A 19,699-nucleotide genomic window follows, 5' to 3' on the forward strand; every position below is an offset into this window, starting at 1 on the left:
TAGTTACTCATTATTGTATACACGATACATTGAGTTACTCTATTTGATACCATCTCTCTTTTCTTCATAGCGTTAAATCCCAATACCCCACTGAGACAGCGAACGTGGAGCGTCGTCAGAAGCAGCTGGAGACCGCGTGGGTGCGCTGCGAGGCGCAGGCGGCGGACAGGCGAGCGCGCCTCGAGAGCGCGGTGGGACACCAGGTGTTCGCCAACGGAGCTGGACAGCTGCATCATTGGATACAGGTTGGGATGTAACACATACACATATACACAGCCATACAGCCATACTCACATATAAACGCACGCAAACACTGGGAATATGTGTTTGTGTCACAGAAATGTATACACATGAGATCAACGGGATCATTCAGACATACTCGCATAGCTCTATAAATACTTTATGAAGTATACTTGTCGGACTATATGTATACATAAACACACGCACGCGTATTTGGTACGGCATGAAAATCAGCTAGTGTTTTAACGTTAAAAATGATAATTGTAAACATCTTATAAATTATTTCCGTTCCAATATTGATTAGAAATGAATATATTGGTTAGCCAATGTTGATTGAAAATAATTTACCTTATCTAATCGGTGTTAATAATTTCGGAGTTGAGATTTTGCCAATTATTTTCTTTTCAGTTTCACGCTATATCCCGCACACAGCAGGGTAGGTAGGGAGAACCTAGTGTTAAGACACTCCGTTCCCCACTGTCTCACGAATTTCGGAGGCATTGCGCGTTGAGTGGCAGAAATCGACGCCGTGCTTTGCTTCGACACCAGAGCGAAGAAATGGAAATATAAACGTAAATAAATATTTCACTTCCTCGAGTGAGGATCGAACCCACAACCGTCGCGTTACATTCAAACCATTGTGCCGCTGCGCCACGACGGCCTCCCAATTATATATTGACAGGAAAGTATTGTTTACTCAATTTGGCATTTATATTTATATATAATTGTGACGATTTCTTATAAAAAATATTTTAAACATTATTTATTTTATTCTACAAACAGAAAGTACGAGAGCAAGTAGGCCAAGAAGTGTGCGCAAAAGATGTTGCAACCGCCGAAGGCCTGCTCAAGCAACACCAAGAACTACAAGATGACATCAAAGCTCATGAAGACGAGTAAGTTTACAGAGAGCGGAGAAAACATAGTGTTATATATTTCTCATTTAGCTCAATTATCGTTTCTTCTCGGGTTCTATGCTATGTCCCGTCTATGGCAGGATAGGCAGGGGAGTGGGTCTTAACGCCGCGCATTGTTTTGTCACCCAAGGCGAGGAAATGGAAGTATTAAATAATTCATTTCCCCGAGAGGAAAACGAACACATAACCGTCGTGTTTACATTCGTACGCCACCTTGTGCACCGCCCTGCGCCACGACGGTTTGTACTATTTAAAAGTACTATTATTGTTAGCTTACTTCCATACTGAAAGTGACCTAACTTAAAAAAATGCAATTTGTGGGTATTTATGCACAATGCGATCTTGACTGTAAATGTAATGATTGTGAGTTCGATTCCCGTGATAGAGGCATTTTTTACACTTTCCCGGTATAATAAACGTTCCGCCATTCTTATGTCTTCAAAATTGAGCGGAAAGTGTGTAAGATGGAGTTTTAACACTAAATTCTCGATGTCTACTGTGTCGCAAGCGGGAAAAGCGGGAAACTGGAAAAAGTACACACAGACACCTTTAAAATTTTACCTCAAGATTCCTATGGTTACTTTAAGTAAATTAAATAATATTTTACAGGAGCATTAGAAGCCGTCGTGGCGTAGGGGCAGAAACGTGAAACTGTAAACGTGAAGCTTGTAGGTTCGATTCTCATTCTGGGAAATGAAAAATTTTACATTTACATTTCCTTTCCTCGCTCTTGTAACAAGGCAAAGCGCAGCGACGAGTTCTACCACTCAACACGGAATACCTCGTGAAAGTGGGGAACAGAAGTGTCTTAATAGGAAGAGAGTGTCTTAACAATAGGTTCTCGGGTTATATCTGTTTACCCTGATATAAGCAAAATACGGCATGAAACTAAACAAACAAACACAAAAAAACATTTTCAGATTCAAAGAAGTAATAGGTCTGGGCAAACAGTTAGTGGCCAGTAACCCTGCACTCACCGACGTAGCGGACACTACTGCCATGCTGACCACTGAGAAGACGGCACTTATGAAAGGTATGTACTATATCGTTTTACTGGCAACCTACCCGTGGCGTTGCCCGCTTAGGCTTATATTAATTTATATTTTTACTTTATCATTTTTTACTTCCCGAACGCGAGTGAACAATGCGTAGAAGTTTGGAAAATCTAACTTCAGCAACGCCTCGTTGTCATATTTTACCGCCGGCGAACTGCCCAGTAAGACCCATGAGAAACGTCCTAACAGTCAATAAAAGTTAATTTATTTATTATCCTCTAACATGCATATGTGTACAAATATTATTTTACTTAATAGAATGGCAGGCCAAAGAACAGTACCTCCGCCAAGTGCTCCAGCTCCAGAGCTTCAACCGCGAGGCTGATCAAATCGACGCGTCGTCTGGTGCTCATGAGGCCTTCTTAGATTATAAACATTGTGGGGTAAGTAAAAAAAAAGTGTAATTAAAGGCCTTTTTTGAAGTTGAATGTTGTTGTTCTTTTACGGTTATTGTTTTATTTTATTTTATTTAATATAATTTTTTATTAAATTTTGAATTAAATATCTCCATCTCTTCCAGTCGTCAGTCGACGAGGCTGAAGCTCTCCTCAAGCGTCACGAGGAGCTAGAGGCTCGTTTGGCAGCCCAGGACGACCGCCTCTCCGCCTTCGCGCAGAGAGCTGATACACTGGCCAGGATGGAGCCTCCTCATTATGCGAAGGAACAGTACGTGTATTAAAATATAAATGTATATATTATTAAAAGTAGAGGCCGTCGTGGCGCAGTGGCACAAGGGTGTGACAGTAATGCGACGGTTGTGGGTTATTTCCTAATATTTTAATCTCTTCGCTTATTCGCACCAAGGCAAAAACCCGGCGTCGAATTTTAGTTTTTTTTTTGTCAAAAATCAAAATAATAATAAAAAATTATTTATTCCCTCGAGTGGGGATCGAACTCACAATGGTCGCGTTACAGTCAAATCCTTGTGCCCCAGTGCAACGACGGCCTATATATTATATAGATGTTAAATAATTAATAGTATTAATTCTACTCGTCCAGTATCGCAGCGCGGCGCACCGCGGTGTTGCAGAGGAGGGACAACGTGCGGCACGTGGCAGGCGAGCGGCGCCGCGCGCTGTTAGGTAGCTTGGCGCATCAACAGGTGACGAATTATTCGTTTTTTTGGTCCGTATTTTTAAACAGCTTTCAAGGTCTCAGGCACTCTAGTCTCAGACCTGAAAGCGGTTTATAAATACGGACCTTAATTTATATTAGCATTTACTGTTTTGAATTTTGGTGTAGGATTTCAAGCTTGGATAGATTGCAAGCAATATTTTCTAGGAGAATATATTTTGTCATAAATTATATAAGAGGTTGAATAGAATATAGATATCTTTGTTTCGCAGTGGATGAATAATAGATGTCTGATTGCAAATACGATGGTTGCGGCTTTGATTCCCAGTCGAGAGAATTAATTGTTTTTATTTCTTCGCTCTGCTAAGGCAAAGCGCATTGTTGAGTTCGATTGAATGCGGGAGTGTCTTAACACTGAGCTCCTTCCTCTTACTCTAGCAAAGTATAATATATTTAATAATATTTTTTATTTTAGTTTGTCGCTGCATCTGAAGAATTGCAAACATGGATACAAGACAAGACCAGGACAGCTAAAGATCAGAGTTACAGGTATAACATGGTTTGAAATATTTCTCTTGGTTAAGCAACGATAATATGCGTTCAAATGTGTGATCTTTTTGTAATATTTCCAGGGATTTGGCGAATTTGGAACGCAAACTACAAAAACATGAAGCATTTGAAAGAGAGCTACAGGCCAACGAGAAACAACTTAGGAATGTTGAAAGTGTATGTATTCTAAATTTTTTATATTTTATTTATATTTCAGACCCTTGTGTATTTGTGAAAATTCTACTTGTCAGGTCGTACACTGTTGAAGACGATTAAAATAGATAAACAAATGACTTTTGATATGAACAAAGTAAAGATGTGTTGATGACTTCTGAGCACTTACATTTCACTATTACTATTTTGCCTTCTAAATAAACAATAATTTTATTAAAAGGAATTATTTAAAACATCTTTAAAAATATACTTGCAATTATACAACTTAATCGTGGCGCAGCGGCACTGCGTTTGACTGTAGGCACGACTATTGTTGGTTCGATACACATTCCGGAAATGAATTATTTTCGTTTCCTAACTCTAGTAACAAAGCGTGGTGTTGAGTTCACACAACGTCACTTAACACGCAATCTTCAAAATTGGCCAAGAGTGTCTCCGCACTAAGTCCATCCTTTTGTGTACCTTACAATATGCGGGATACAGCGTGAACTAAAAAAAGCAACTAAAGTAACTCTTTTCTTTCCAGATCGGTCAATCCTTGCAGAAATCCGACGCGGCTCGTGAGGCAGAAGTTTCCTCACGTCTGCAGAACCTGCAGCATTCCTGGGCAGAGCTGGTCACAGCGTCGCGGGACAAAGGAGGGAAACTGCGACAGGCCTCGCAGCAGAGACAGCATAGACGGTGAGAAGTTAGGGCTGGGAATATCTGGCATTTTATTGTTGTGAAAAATATAGAGATATTGGAAAATTTGTTGGAACAATAAAAATATGCTAGGAATAGTAAATTATTGAGAATTACGCCAATTAATTACGTAAAGGGGATATTGAAGAAGTCCTTACAAAATGTTTTGTTTATGTAAAAAGCAACCATCTTTAATTTATACTGAAAACTTAGTATACATACGTTTAAATAACCTTTAAAGGAGTGAGATTGAGAGAGTAATTTACATACCTCCGTTGGTGCTTTGCAAACAAGCTGCTTAATCACTTTAATTTATTTGTTATCTAAGATCTGGTAAGCATTTTATTAAATTCTTTACACAGCATAAAAACTTCAGTGTACCTTTTTTTTTCAAAATCAGAGCTATTGAAGATGCAAAAGCTCGGTTGGCGGAGTTAGACCGTGCGCTGAGCAGCCAGGAGCTCGGAGCTGACTTACGCTCCTGTAAGCGACTGCTGATACAGCATCAAGTAAGCTAACTAAAATAAATGAATTATAACAATATCATATTTTTATATGTCCCCTACAGAAATAGATGGATACACATATCTCAAAAACTAGCAAATTATTTTTAATAAAATGTATACTTCCCTAATCCCTGTTGAAATAAATCACATATAAATCAAAAATTCTGTGAAGATGTCGTGATTTTCAAGATATTTGTTGGGAAATGAAATATTTAATATTTTCATTTGCTCCCTATTTTAATTAACAAAACGCGGCATTGAGTACCGCCATTAAACACGCTATGCCTCTAGAATTTGGCGGAAAGTGGAGAACCGAGTGTCTTAACACTAGAGTCGCTTTGCCTATTATGCTAGGTGCACGATACAACGGTAAGCAAAAAAACTACTATCATTTCTCCAGGCTCTAGAACAAGAACTCAACCAATGTGAGCAAAGAGCGTCAATACTCGCAGCTCAAGGTGGCGACCTGGTATCAGATGGACACTTCGATTCCGCGGCTATTGAGCGGGATTGTGCCGCGTTATTGGAACAAGCGAAGAGGCTCCGCCCTCGCGCGGTTGAACGCCGCGCTGCTTTGGAAGCGAGCTTGCAGTGAGTGTGCCTTTTAATTGTTTTCTTTAATATCATAAAAATACCAACTAAGGTATTCCTTTCGTTCAAAGAAAATAATATTGTTTTGCTGTTGATTTATTACCTAGTATTGCAATTTACTAATAATAGTTATGACAACAAGGCTGACTAAATATAATAAAAATGATTGAGTGCAAGGTGGCCTTTCTCAGGGATGATTCTGTACTAGCAAGCATAGAGCCGCTGACGGTACCGACTGAAAATAATAGTGGTGTTATGGGTAAATGTGGGTAATGCTTACCTTAAATATCACTGTTATACTTGCCCAGTAAAAATAACGTTATACACGATAGTTACTTCATACTTACTATGTCATTTGCCATAAAGTACACAAAACTACATACTTTCTATATCAAATGACACAAAGTGCACAAATCTTCATACTTACTATTACATATGCCACAGAGTACACAAATTCGCAACAGAAGTATCATCGGAGCTGGACTGGGTGTCGGAGCGCGCTGCGGCAGCTCGTTCCTCTGCGCTGCCCGTAGACTTGCACGCAGCACAGGCTGCACAGAAGCGGCACGCCAAGCTGCGCGCCGAGCTGTGCGGGCGCGCGGAGCATGTGGAGCGCGTGCTGGAGCGCGGCCGACACGTGCAGGCCGGGCACCCACAGGCGCAGAGGGTGAGTGTGGCGTGACGAGGATATACGATGCTCTTGGTTTTTAAATGTGAAAACAATATTTTTATTATGCCGTAACTTTTAAGGAAAAAAGGAACCCTTATAATGTCTTTATAAGGGTTCCTTTTTTCCTGACTGCTTTTTATTACTTTCCTGTCTGTCTGTCAAGAGCCTTTATCTCCGAAATGCTAGGGGATATCGAGTTGAAATTAAAACCATATACTTATATCTACGGTCTCATGATTTCCTGAAAAAAAATTATTTCTACATTTATTAAAATAAATATATGGCTGTTAATATCGCAAAAAATACGCGTTTTTCGACACTATAAAGGTAATCAAAATTAATAGGGTACATATGGATCTAGAATTATAAAATTTGGCACCTAAAAAGCTAGCTAAAAATAATTGCCTTAAAAGGAGGAATAAATTGGGTATATAGTAAATATATATAGTAAAGCCTCTATCTAGTTCAAATGAGATATCAGACGCAAAGGCTCTGGCTAAGCTAAGCTTGAATTTCAGAGAAAGCTCGAGACTCGAACCCTCGGTGGGCGACCCCGACTCGCGCTTGTCAATTTAAATTACGTAGTAATTTTTTTTTTTTTAATATAAAGTACCTATTTCCCACAGATAAAAGAACTATGCAAGGAGTTAGAAGAAGAATATTCCTCGGTCTCCCAAGCAGCAGAGGGGCGAGCTGCTCGCTTAGAAGAAGCCCTCAAAGCCCAGCAGTTCCTTCACGACGCCCTGGAGGTGGACTCGTGGTTGGCTGATAAGGATGCGGCGTTGTCGTCCGCTGATGTCGGCAATGATAGACATAGGGCTACACAACTTCTTACGAGACATAAGGTGGGTTTTCTAAGTCTTATAAGGAGTGAAGGTTTTTAGAGTTTATTTAGATTTTTCATGAATGTATAAGTATTAAGAAAATTTAAGAATATTTATAAAATTTGTGTACTAAACAAAAAATTGCTAAATTTAAGTTAATTGAAATTTTGTATTAAAATATTTCTTATTTTCTCTGTCACTGAAAATTACAATATAACTAAAAATGTTATAATTTATATTTTGTTAACTATGCTGCCTTATGAAATCTATGTCCAAATGTAAATAACTAAAGAATTGTGTATGACACATGACATATTCTACGAATGCACGCTAACTCTGACCGCATGTACAGTGTTGGAAACTCTAATTTTAGTTTAGAAATATTGGTTTACAAAAATGTAAAATATCGTATGTTTGCTCCACAGGCAGTAGAGCTGGAACTGGACACGTACTCTGCAATCATCAGCGAGATGGGTCATGCGGCGGCCGCTCAGGCCGACCCCGAACTCCGGACTCGCCACGCGCAGCTCGCGGCCAGTTTGGCCAGGCTACAGCGACGAGCTGCCTTACGACAGGCTGCGCTGGTTGAAAGTGTTTGTAGGTAAGTAACTACTACATGATACTCCAATATGCAATTTGTCGCCATACAAATTAACCCCAAAACCCCAAAACCCCAAGTGGGTACTTGGCAATATTTGTCTTATCCCATATTGTATGTCCTCAACCTTTACTAACATACTCCCTTACTCCCCACACCTTTATTAACCCGGCGTCCAATGTTAGTATTATTAAATGTGAAAGTGACACATACCAAATATAGACTCGAAGACAAACAGAAAACGGAAAATAAATTTGCAAATTCTTCCTGTATTCATAAATTGAATTAAATATATAAACTGTTTACTAAATTAGTACCCCAATCACTGATCCATTATCTGGTTTTCAAATGCTTTTTGTTATAAATATAATCTCATAAAATTTGCACTGAGACATTGTCCCCCCTCTCCTCATTACAATTTATCCGTAATGTTTCAAAGGTTGTCTGGTAGAGATTTCTTAAAGCAATAAGAACGGCTTTGCATTTGTGTTTTTCTTTCAGTTTTATTTATGTTCTTCTTTCTATATATTTATTTTATGAGTGCAATAAAGTATATTCGATGCTATATTTATAAAACTCTCTTTTGTCTCCATAGACACGAATACCTGGCGGAGAGCGCTGAGTTAGAGAGCTGGATCCAGGAGCAGTACGCGGCCGCCTCTAGCGAAGACTATGGACAGGATTATGAACACTTGTTGGTAAATATGCAGGAAAACGTGTTTTTTTTTCTTTGGAAAAAAAAGAAAAAACTTTTGATTTTTAAAATTGTGATGTAAGAAACAGTCTGATCATTAATGCAATAGTTTGTTTGTCGGTTTTGTTCTCATTGGGGAGTTAAGCGCAGTTCAGTTCCGCTACTCAACAACACAATATGTCAAAAATTCGGCAGTGCGTGGGGAACGGAGCGTCATAACTTATGGCACCCTAACCTGTTTTACACGGAATATATCATAAAAGTAAAAAACATCCTTCAATTATAAAAAGTACCCTCATTGAATAGAATCTACAACTATGCAATGCATAAACATTCCCCAACTGTGCGCTACGATATCGTTTTTTTTTTGTCAGATCTTAAGATCTAAATTCGACGAGCTCCGTCATAGAGTAGAGAGTGGAGCGGAGAGATTCAATCAGTGCGAAGAATTAGCGAAAAAACTATTGGCTTCGGAGAGTCCTTACATAGCCGACATTGAGAAGAGACAGGAGACTTTGGGGTAAGTAAATTGTATAAGATTTAAAAAAAAAACCTTTTAAAGATTTCCTTATTAACTAATAAGGAGGAGAATATAAAAAAATCAACAGATATTTCTTATATTAATTTTATTTATGACTAGTGTTTTTTCGACATATTACTAGTTATTTATAAATAAAATATCTTGACATACATAATATGTACGTCTTAATTTACGTAATGCCTTAATCATTTTTCTTAAAACATAAAACCTAATGTATAAGAATGCCATCGTACTTCAAAAACAACGGATGACGCAGTGGCCAAAAGACTGCTAATGTTTGCACGGTTTCCAACATTGTTACAGTGAAAATTCAATCGATACTTTTTTTCAGAGAGTCTTGGCAACGCCTAGTCGAACAGATCCAATCCCGCAACGCGCGTCTCCACGCAGCGGGTGAGATACACCGTTTTCACCGCGACGCGCACGAGCTGCTAGCGCGCGCGGCTGACAGGCGCGCGCTCCTGCGGCCGCCGCCCGCGCCGCGCGACCTCCGCGCTGCCACTGCGCTGTTGAGAGACCACGATACTGCAGAGAATGATTTGGCGGCGATTGATGCGCAAATGCAGGTATGGCTCGAGGAACCACTTTTGTTTTTTTTTCAGTATGTATACGATTTTTTCCGTATAATAAATGTTACTTACTAAGTGTGGTAGTGAGGGGCCTTAAAGACTACTTAGCGTTAAGAAGCTGTCGTTTAGGCTAACTGGACATAAAGAGGTCATGATAAAACCCAATATGATTTAGTCCATAGATGCTCCGATGCAGATATGGCTCGAGGGACTAAATTATAAAAAAAACTTAGTTGAGGCTTTGTCCAGTCCAGATTTTGAGACACCATGATACAACTATAAATTGTTTCCCAATTTTTGGTTTTAAAAAAAAATCGGTTGACGCCTTTTCCCCTTAACGGCAGTATGAACTTAAGAGATCATGATACTGTTCGCAATGATCTGGTGACAAATGCGCAAATATGCATGCATGCAAATGTGGATATATGATTTTAATGAAAAAAAAAAATATTTTTTTGTTTTTCTCCACGTTGATTTATACTTTACGTCATCATCGGTGACATTCCACGGCTATTTTTACTTATACACCTATGTATCTCCAGGTGCTCCAAGAGGAGGGCGGTCGCCTCCAGCGGCTGTGCCCGGGTGGCAACGAGCAGCAGATCGCGCACCGCCAGCGCGCGCTGTCCGACGCGTGGCGGTCGCTGCGCGCAGCCGCCGACCACAGAAAGAACCTGCTGCACCAACACGTCAAGATGCACCAGTTCCTCACTCAGGTCAGTGCTATGACTCTTGGTCCTCTAGGAAGACAGCGGTCGTCTCTGGCTGACGTTATTCTGCCCCGAAGGAAGTGCATGTTTATCCAAGTATTAAGTATCCATTCAAAAACTCATTGAAATACTTACAATATTTTATGCAAATCCGTCCATCCATTTAGAAGGAAAAAAATGACGAACGTACATACAGATTATATTTATAAGATAAACAATATAAAAAAATCCAAAACATCTTAACCAATGTTACATCACCTCAACAGGTCCGAGACCTAACATCCTGGTCATCAGCTCTACGCACTGAGATGTCTCGAGCTGGAGCAGCTGGCGGTGCGCGCTCCGCCGCCGCAGCCCAGGCCCAACGTGCCCATCACGAAGCCCTAAAAGCTGAAATAGACGCAAGAGATGACAGCTTCCGAGCGGCTCTTGAAGCTGGACGTGTTCTGACACAAGATCCTGACATGTCTGAACAAGTTGAGGCCAAGTGTAATGCCTTGCTGGAGGAACGGGCAAGGTTGCAAGGTGCCTGGGCGGCCAGGCAGGTGGCGTTAGACCAGTTGATCGATTGGCACTGCTTCTTAAGAGACGCAGCACTATTGCATGAGCTGTGTGCAGCACAGGAGGCTGCGTTGAGTAAGTTTATTTTATTAAAGAATATTGTAAAAAATAATATGTAATTGAAATATATATTTTTTTAAAGAAAATATATAATTTCTTGAATCAAAATTTTGATGACGTTTGAATCTAATTTTACCCACTGTGTACTGTATAGTATCAACTTAAAAATTCAATATGTTTTAAGAAACTCCACTTTTGTTATTTTTATCTAGGCACTGAAATTTCCCCAACATGGAGCGTAGAGGAAGTAGATAATCAGCTAAAGAAACATGAAGCCTTCGAGAAGTTACTCGCGACACAGGTAATATAATTATGTACTATGTACTATACTGAACAGTGATAAATATATTTTATATAAGAAAATCTAAATGAATTGAAAATATTATCAGTATACTAATATTATAAAGCTGATGAGTTTGTTTGATTGAACTCACTAATCTCAGAAACTCATGCTTAGAATTATTTTGGTGGTGGATAGTTTTATCAAGTATTATTATTTAGACAAGATAAAAAATGTAACTTGTTGCCTAAAAAACTAATTTTATCTACTAGGATGAGAAACTGACAACACTCAACAATCATGGCGACAAGCTATTGCAACAGAACCACGTGGAAAGTCAACGGATTGCCGATGAACTGCTTAATATTAATGAAAGGAGGAAGAAGGTTACAATCTGATATAAAATATATATCTTTTTAATCATCTAATTTTCAAAATCAGATTCAGAATCAGAATTTAACTTCACCACACACACAACTAAACACCAATAATGTATTAAAGGAAATGATAATTTATAATATTGAGATATGAAAATCTCATGTACATAAAAGGAGTTAAAAGAAGATTTTCATTATTTTTGTGTTTTTATCTGATCTATAAATCATCTAAATGACGATAAGAGAAATTATATTTTTAAACTCGTTCGAAAATCTGATTACTAAATTATGTTGAAAGTCTATTAAACACAATATTTGTAATTCTTTTTTTTTTGATAAAAAAGAAACAAACTATATTGAAAATAACCTAAATAAAATTGAAACTCCCTACTCTCTAGTTATACGAGTCGGCCGCCGCCCGCCGCAGAGCTCTAAGCCGCGCTCTAATAAGAGCTCAATTCGGTCGCGACGCCGCAGAAGCGAGAGGATGGGTGGCCGACAAATTAGCACAACTGCCTGAACATCACGGTATGTCTCTTTCACACTTGAGGTATAAATGGTATATCTGTTCTTGTCTAGCACAGTTTAGCATAGTTGCCGGTATGTTGTCTCTCTCACACTTGCAATTTACACCTGCACATTACTGTATACCTGGCTATCACTAATTTTGTAGTGTTGTCAGATGAAACCATATTGCTTTTACCTATTTGTCTTTTAGTTAAAGACAAAGTTAGAGTCAAATATTTTTTTATATAAAATAACAAGGTATAGAGTTCAATTTTGGACGTCACATAATTTACCGCCAGTTCACGTAAGTTAATGCCTCAGACGTGAGAAGAACCGGCAACCGACAATGTTATATTTGTCTCTGTGTAATACAAGCACCTGCAAATTATATTGTCTGCTGTAATTTTTACTTTTCTGATTATTCTCTCCTTTATTCTAGGTGAAGTAACCAGTCTCGAAGACAAAATTAAGAAGCTTCAGAAGCACCAGGCCTTCACGGCAGAACTCGTAGCCAACAAGGCTCGTCTCCAGGAGATCCAGCACCTAGCGGAGCAGCTCATTCCAGACCCCCAAGTGGAAGGGGAGCTCCGGGAACTACGTCAGGAGTGGGACACGCTGGAGACCGCTACAGAACAGAGAGGTGAATGGAATAAAGAAATAAACATAGTTTCATTCTGTATCCCATACATAACAGGATCGGTAGGGGAAACTTGGGAATGTTGTGTTTAGACACTCAGTTGAATTCTTGACTTTGCGGGTCGGCGTTTCATGTTGAGTGGCAGAACTGAACGCCGCACTTAGAGCGGAGAAATGAAAATATTAAATATCTCATTCCCCCGAGTGGGTATCGAACCCACAACCCGTGGTGTTAGTGATTTCCATTTGACCATTAATACTTAAAGCTATTATAAAATGTACTAAATTATAATTTTAGGTCGTGGTCTAGAAGAAGCTCAAGACATACTGGAGTTCAACCAGCATTTGGATAAAATTGAAGCCTGGATCAGAGACAAGGAAATGATGGTGAGTCTCTTATATATTATACTAGTGGACCCGCTTGAACTATACGAATATTTATGAAATATATTTATGAAATTATTTTCAGTTCAATAGAGAGATGCGTTAAGCAAGCTCATTTTGGGTGACGTTTTCTAACAACAACATTCTTTGCAAATCGTTGCTTAGCAACTGTCGCATAGCGACGGTTGTTATTGATATGGCAAAATAAATTGCATGTCAAATTAATAAGTATTTTAATATATTGGTATATATTGATAATATTACAAATATGAGAAAAAAAAAGTATCCTATGTTCATCCCTAAACCCTCAAGTATCTCTATATGAGTATTTTATCACAATTAAATTAGCGGTTTGGCCCTGATTGCGTTAAAGACAGACAGACAGAGTTACTTTCGAATTTATAATATAGGTATGGATAGATAGATGTCTGCGCAGATTTGATTTTAGGACCTTTTCTTACTTTTGATTATTTTCTTCCCGAATGAGAGTGAACAATGCGTAAACGTTTAGAAGACTTAACTTCTGAGCTGCTATAACTTGTCGATACTACTATATTTATGGACGAGGTACTGTATTGAATAAGCAAATGTATGAACAATGAGTTTATAAACGCATTCACTACATTGGACAAGTTTAATTAATAGAAGATATATTTAAAAAAATATATATTAACGTTATTGGATTCAAATCTGTATTTTTTGTATTTAGTAACATAATGACTAATTGTATGGTTACCATTAATGTAATTATATAACATGCTGATTATTTTATCGTATAGTGTTAACACTTCAGCTCACCCTGAAGTTCCCATGCGATTTCATACAGACGAGACACTATTTATTTGATTCACTTTTGTCCGTAAATTTTGGTATCTTTCCACTAAATTATTTTTTCATAAATTTTAAAATGGCTTTGTAGAACCTCAGAAGTCGAGTATTTTATTATTTTACTTATCTTATCTACACCATAAAACCATAGCTATATTCCACACTAAAGTCCATGGGTAACTTCCCAACAGGTCCAAGCGAACGACACCGGACGCGACTACGAACATTGCACGGCGTTGCTCCGCAAATTGGATGATTTAGACAGCGATATGAAAGTCGATGATAAACATGTGAGGACCATACAGGCGCTGGCTGATAAGCTATTGCAACAGGTAATTAATATTATACTAATATGTTGAAAAAAAAAAGAAACGTCTTGAACGAACATGTAGTACTTTGAACAATTTTATCCACTTCTTTTAAAAAATATATTGGTAATTTCTATAATCAAGCTATCATTTTACAGCATTGTAATACGGTGCTGGGTACAGTTGTGCATTATATAAATGAAATTATGGGAAATATTTTTATAGTTATCTTGAGCATGAAGAACATAATGCTAAGATACTCCGTTCTCCGCTTTATTTTAAGAACTAATAATATAAATATAAATAAAAAATCCAAATAAAATAAGAAATTCATATGCTACAAAATTAAAAATACAAAAATGTGATGTAATCCAGTAAAGAAAAATCCTCAAAATAACCTCATATTCTTTTTAGGGTCCCACAGGAGAGGCCATGTCAGCGGCTGCCCGGCGAGACGCTTTCCTAAACAAGTGGAGGGCCCTCAGCGGAGCCCTACAGCACTATAGAGAACGGTTGACCGCAGCCCTACAGTTACACTCCTTCTATAGGTATTTATTACTCGAAGGTTACCCGAGGTCTCTCCCTGCTTCTCTCACCATCCGCTCTTGGTTCATAAATATTTTTAGATAAATATTTGATAGAGTCTCTGATTGAGTAGGTCGCATTTTTTTACCCATTAAAATTTATACGCTTATAAGAATTACGCTAATATGGTACCAAAGTTAAATAGTTTAGTATATTGAATAAATAATCGTGTAGTTCAAGCGGGCGAAGCCGCTGGCGGTTGCTAGTACATACTATAAAAACTCCAAATTTTCAACTCCCAGGGACGTAGAAGAAACATCAGAGCGTATATCACAAAAGGCCGCTCAGTTTGCAAGCGCCGAGGGTGGTAGAGACCTAGAAGCCGCACATGAGTTGAGGAGACGTCATGTTGCTAGAGCTGCTGAGGCTTCCGCGATCGCTGATAGGATGAAGGTTTTGAAAGGTGAAGGAGGGGCTTTGGCTAAGAGGTATGTTATAATATGGTATTTTAAAATATATGCACACACGCGCGCCCAGAAATACACACACACAATTCACAAGGCCATAGACATTAGACACATTTACGGACTAGCATACGTACCTGTGTACGAATATACATAAAGTATATCATAGACACATTTTGAGTTCTACCAATATGACTTGATGTTGTAAAATTTCTTATGAAGGCCAAATATAATAACGAATATTTTGATTTCTCTAGTCACCCAGAGCACTCAGAGCAGATCTCCTCCCGCCTCCACGCTCTGGAGTCGGCCTGGTCGCGTCTTCAGCAGCTGTCCACGCAGCGCTCAACCACGTTGGACGACGCCATAGCGGGTCACCGGTTTGAGGAAAGCTTGAAGGTGAGTTTAGTGTGTCGTCATATTTTTTTAACCTCACTTTATCCCGCAGATAGCAGAGTAGGTAGAGGGAACTTGGAAACCTAGTGTTAAGACACTCCGGTTCCATTAAGTCATTCTCGTTCTCCACTTTTCGCTGAATTCTGGGGGCTTGTTACCGAAGCGAAGAAATGAAAATATAAAATATACCGTTTTCTCGAGTAGCAATCGAACCCACAACCTGTCGCTCTTACAGTTGAACGCTTCTGCCCATTCGTGAAAACAGGTCTTAGTTTGTTATTAAAATGAAATATAATTGTACAGAGCTCATTGTTTCGTGCTAATTTGAAATATTTCTTTAAGAAACTAACTGATTTCTACCTCTATACTTTTTTATTTATTTTTTAATATATTTTTCTCAGGAATTAGAACTTTGGGTATCAGAAGCAGTAAAACGCATGGACGGTGCTGAGCCAGAGAGTGTAACTGACGCTGTAGCGCAGTTGGAGCAGCATCATGAGAGAAAGGTACGTTATATTTCAGGGGAGAAATTTGTGGGTTTTTATGGTTGCTTGTTAATAAATTTGATGGATAAACTATTTCACTTTGAATTGAATTGAGCAATTGACAGATTTGGAAAAAAAAGTAACTGGATAATCTATGATATTTAGCGTTTTCTTTCATTTTTTTAATAGTTTGTGTGTTATAAACTCAATATTTTATTATGAACAATGAAAAAAGGATTTCTATTTATTTATCAAAATTCATTGAATTATTAAGGTAAAAAAATATATTTGAAAACCACGTGTCGTTATTGTCATAAGAATTGAATTACAATCTTAATGTACGATATTTATTTATGTTGTTAAAAATGTATTTAAATAAAATGAAGAATTGCGTCCAAAATCCATGAAGGGAATGTATATAATAGTGTTATATATTATTTTATCTCTAAGCTATAAGATTACAATAATCATTTTATAAAATTCAAAAGGCGGAGATCGACGGACGTCAAAAAGCAATAGCCTCCCTACAAAAGGAAGCGGACCAAGCCCAACACCCGGAGAAAGTGAAGAGAGTGGATAAACTATCCACCACCCTGGACCAGGCGTGGTTACAGAGGAAACAGTATCTTACACAGGTATTTAACATATTGATATATTATGTTAATTTTTAATAATTAATAAACTAAATAATATGAGCAATAGGATACAAACCTGCAACTGCAAACGTCACTTGGGAGATTTATTACATTTAAATAGTATTTTCCCGTTGAGGTAGCCAAATGCGGCGTTAACTTCCGCCTCTGAACACGCAATATCTCAAAAAATGTGCAGTGTGTTGGAGATGGAGATTATCTTTACAGTACATATCTTGGTAATTAATAATTTTTCATTATTATTTTATTATTCAGGCACATGAACTACAGTTACTAAAGGAACAAGCGAGACAAGTAGAGGACTGGCTCGCGGCTAAAGAGGCATTCCTCAATAATGACGATTTAGGAGAAAATTTGGATGGTAAGATTAATAAATACAATTAGTTAAATGGTTTTATGGCATAAACCAAATTTCAAATAATTAAGATTTGGACCAAATTATACAATTTTTGTGTTTTGAACAAACATAATTTTCAAACTGCTTTTTTAATTTAGTACTTTAAAGGAAAATTGCTAACTATATGCACCATACGAGGTGGATTTGTCCAAAAATCTGTGGCAAGTGTGTGTAAGGCAAGTAAGGATAAAAAAAATATATAATTTGTGCTTAATTTTAATTGACATATCAGAAATATTTCAAAATACAATTTACTTATAATCATTAACATTTTTCTCACCACCTGCAGCCGTAGAAACACTAATCCGCAAACACATAGAGTTCAGTAAGCTCCTGGAATCACAGCTTGGCAGGGTGGTCGAGCTGCAACAGTTCGCAGAGAGTGCAGTGCGCGGGGGACACTACCACACCGCGTACATAGAGAGACGAGTCACTGCGGCCAGGGGCAGGGCTGACATGCTGAAGGTAATTTAGAACAATCGTGGAAGCGCAGAGAAAGACAGTCTGATTGTGGTACGATCTCTACTCTGGAGAATGAATTATTTTAATTTCCTCGCTCTTCACCACCCAATTTGTAACTTAAATATTACAGGACATACGGCTGTGTGTTCATGTTCTGAAATTTTTGGAATAATATTTTAATGTTTTTATTGGGTTTCAGGAGCGCTGTCTCCAACGTGGCATTCGTCTAGAACAATCCAAGCAACTCCACCAGTTCTTGAGAGACCTCACACACGAGCGGGAGTGGATAGAACTCAAGATGCAAATCGCTACTGACACTAATTATAGGTGAAACTTATATTATTTTTTATTTGTTTTCAATTATCATACAACTTTTTTCAAGAAAAATATATATTTTATATGTTTTTAGAAAATATATATTTTTGTTTAATAGTCAATTTACTACGCCCCCTAACTGATAATATTAAATAAACAAAAACATTTTTTTCTTTAATTATCTTTGACGTTTTCCATAAAACAGAGAACTATCAAATCTACAAAGTAAAATACAAAAGCACGCGGCATTTGAGTCCGAACTCGCCGCGAATAAGAAACGTATAGACGACGTCGCGGCCACAGGAGAGGATCTTATCGGTAAGACAACTTTATATTTAGTTAATTACTGTAGATTAGATGAATGTGGGTTCGATGCCCTCTCAGGGGAATGATTATATTTTTTTATTTACTTGTTCTGGTAGATAAAATATGATCCGTTCCTCCACTAAACACGAAATGAGTGTAAAATTTGGTGGTGCATCGGGTACGGAGTACTTTAATACTAGGTCCACTCTGTCTGCAGTATGTGGAATTTAATATATGTCTTTCATTTTGTCTTCTAAATATTGCAATTTTTGGTTTAGTTAGTTATAGAACCTAGAGTTAAGACAGTACTGTTTTTACTTTTTACTATGCTTGCATATTCTACATGTTGAGTGTCGGTTCGTCGTAACATAGCGGGTAAATGAGAATAATTTTAATTTCTCCAAATAATCATTGAACTTATAACCGTTGCATTTACAGTCAACAGTGTCTCTTATGCATACAAAGAGAGAGGGAGAGAGAAAGAAGAAAATTAAGCTTTTCTATCTATTTAAAAATGAAAAACACATAAAAATAATAATAATTAATTGTTGGGAATATATGTTTTATATAATTATGTAATAATTTGATCAACACAACATTTTTTTTGTCTGTACAGAGGCGAAACACTACGCGTCGCAGGAAATAGCGAGACACGTCGAGGACTTGGAGAATCTGTGGAGAGACCTCATGGTGAGATTAGCGATCTTTTTCATTTTATTTTGTCATATATACTTTTACTGTTTCGTCATTTGGCAACAATGCTATGCGTTCAAATGTCAAGTGAATGATGAATTTTTATATTCAATTTTTTTTTGTTTTATTTAATTGAACTAATTTTAATCCATTGTTGAGTGTTGGGTGGACAGAAAATTGTCAAAAATTGATAAAATGTATCCTATGAAATGATTTATTGTTTTTATTTAGTTTCACGCTGTATTCCGCACGAAGCAGTAGTCCAGAGGGAACCCGGGAACCTAGTGTTAAGATACCTTTCGCCAAATTCTTGAGGCATTGCGTGTAGAATGGCGGAACTCAACGCCGCGTTTTCCACCAAATGAGAATTACCATAACCCGCAACCGTCCTGTGTCGCACATTTGTAGTCCTAGTTTAAACTATAATTTTCTTATTTCTTTCCAGTCTGCAGCTAAACTCCGCCGTGAAAGACTACAAGAGGCGTACCAGGCGCGTGTATATTTGCGAGGCTTAGATGACTTCACAGTTTGGTTAGATGATGTGGAGGCCACTTTGTTGAGCGAAGATCATGGTGAGATATGTTATTTTTATCATATTGTTAGCATATTTAGTTATTTTATTTGTTTTATTTTTTTAATCTTTTATTTTTACTACTCTAACGATTACTT

The 19,699-nt window shown here is 37.8% G+C and overlaps 1 protein-coding gene across 8 annotated transcripts in view; it reads left to right on the forward strand.

The window, feature by feature from the left end:
- Window positions 1-19,699, forward strand: part of kst (spectrin beta chain, non-erythrocytic 5 kst) — a 77,109-nt gene that overhangs the window by 38,133 nt on the left and 19,277 nt on the right. For all 8 annotated transcript variants that reach the window (XM_085200798.1, XM_085200792.1, XM_085200797.1 and 5 more), the window contains exons 24-59: window positions 71-245; window positions 1,024-1,136; window positions 2,078-2,190; window positions 2,471-2,595; window positions 2,733-2,878; window positions 3,212-3,314; window positions 3,762-3,835; window positions 3,919-4,012; window positions 4,536-4,690; window positions 5,091-5,199; window positions 5,597-5,787; window positions 6,232-6,454; window positions 7,084-7,302; window positions 7,707-7,882; window positions 8,475-8,577; window positions 8,948-9,093; window positions 9,446-9,680; window positions 10,226-10,399; window positions 10,660-11,029; window positions 11,227-11,315; window positions 11,567-11,680; window positions 12,070-12,199; window positions 12,618-12,818; window positions 13,113-13,201; window positions 14,218-14,358; window positions 14,749-14,882; window positions 15,162-15,347; window positions 15,581-15,722; window positions 16,121-16,225; window positions 16,693-16,839; window positions 17,113-17,218; window positions 17,544-17,719; window positions 17,916-18,043; window positions 18,237-18,349; window positions 18,954-19,027; window positions 19,476-19,602. In XM_085200798.1, the coding sequence (XP_085056924.1) occupies window positions 71-245; window positions 1,024-1,136; window positions 2,078-2,190; window positions 2,471-2,595; window positions 2,733-2,878; window positions 3,212-3,314; window positions 3,762-3,835; window positions 3,919-4,012; window positions 4,536-4,690; window positions 5,091-5,199; window positions 5,597-5,787; window positions 6,232-6,454; window positions 7,084-7,302; window positions 7,707-7,882; window positions 8,475-8,577; window positions 8,948-9,093; window positions 9,446-9,680; window positions 10,226-10,399; window positions 10,660-11,029; window positions 11,227-11,315; window positions 11,567-11,680; window positions 12,070-12,199; window positions 12,618-12,818; window positions 13,113-13,201; window positions 14,218-14,358; window positions 14,749-14,882; window positions 15,162-15,347; window positions 15,581-15,722; window positions 16,121-16,225; window positions 16,693-16,839; window positions 17,113-17,218; window positions 17,544-17,719; window positions 17,916-18,043; window positions 18,237-18,349; window positions 18,954-19,027; window positions 19,476-19,602 (5,246 nt within the window). The remainder of the gene's footprint in view (window positions 1-70; window positions 246-1,023; window positions 1,137-2,077; window positions 2,191-2,470; window positions 2,596-2,732; window positions 2,879-3,211; window positions 3,315-3,761; window positions 3,836-3,918; window positions 4,013-4,535; window positions 4,691-5,090; window positions 5,200-5,596; window positions 5,788-6,231; window positions 6,455-7,083; window positions 7,303-7,706; window positions 7,883-8,474; window positions 8,578-8,947; window positions 9,094-9,445; window positions 9,681-10,225; window positions 10,400-10,659; window positions 11,030-11,226; window positions 11,316-11,566; window positions 11,681-12,069; window positions 12,200-12,617; window positions 12,819-13,112; window positions 13,202-14,217; window positions 14,359-14,748; window positions 14,883-15,161; window positions 15,348-15,580; window positions 15,723-16,120; window positions 16,226-16,692; window positions 16,840-17,112; window positions 17,219-17,543; window positions 17,720-17,915; window positions 18,044-18,236; window positions 18,350-18,953; window positions 19,028-19,475; window positions 19,603-19,699) is intronic.

The sequence above is a fragment of the Heliconius melpomene genome, chromosome 17 (genome assembly GCF_056956725.1).
Source record: "Heliconius melpomene rosina isolate 202511_hmr_F chromosome 17, ASM5695672v1, whole genome shotgun sequence".
Taxonomy (NCBI): Eukaryota; Metazoa; Arthropoda; class Insecta; order Lepidoptera; family Nymphalidae; genus Heliconius; species Heliconius melpomene.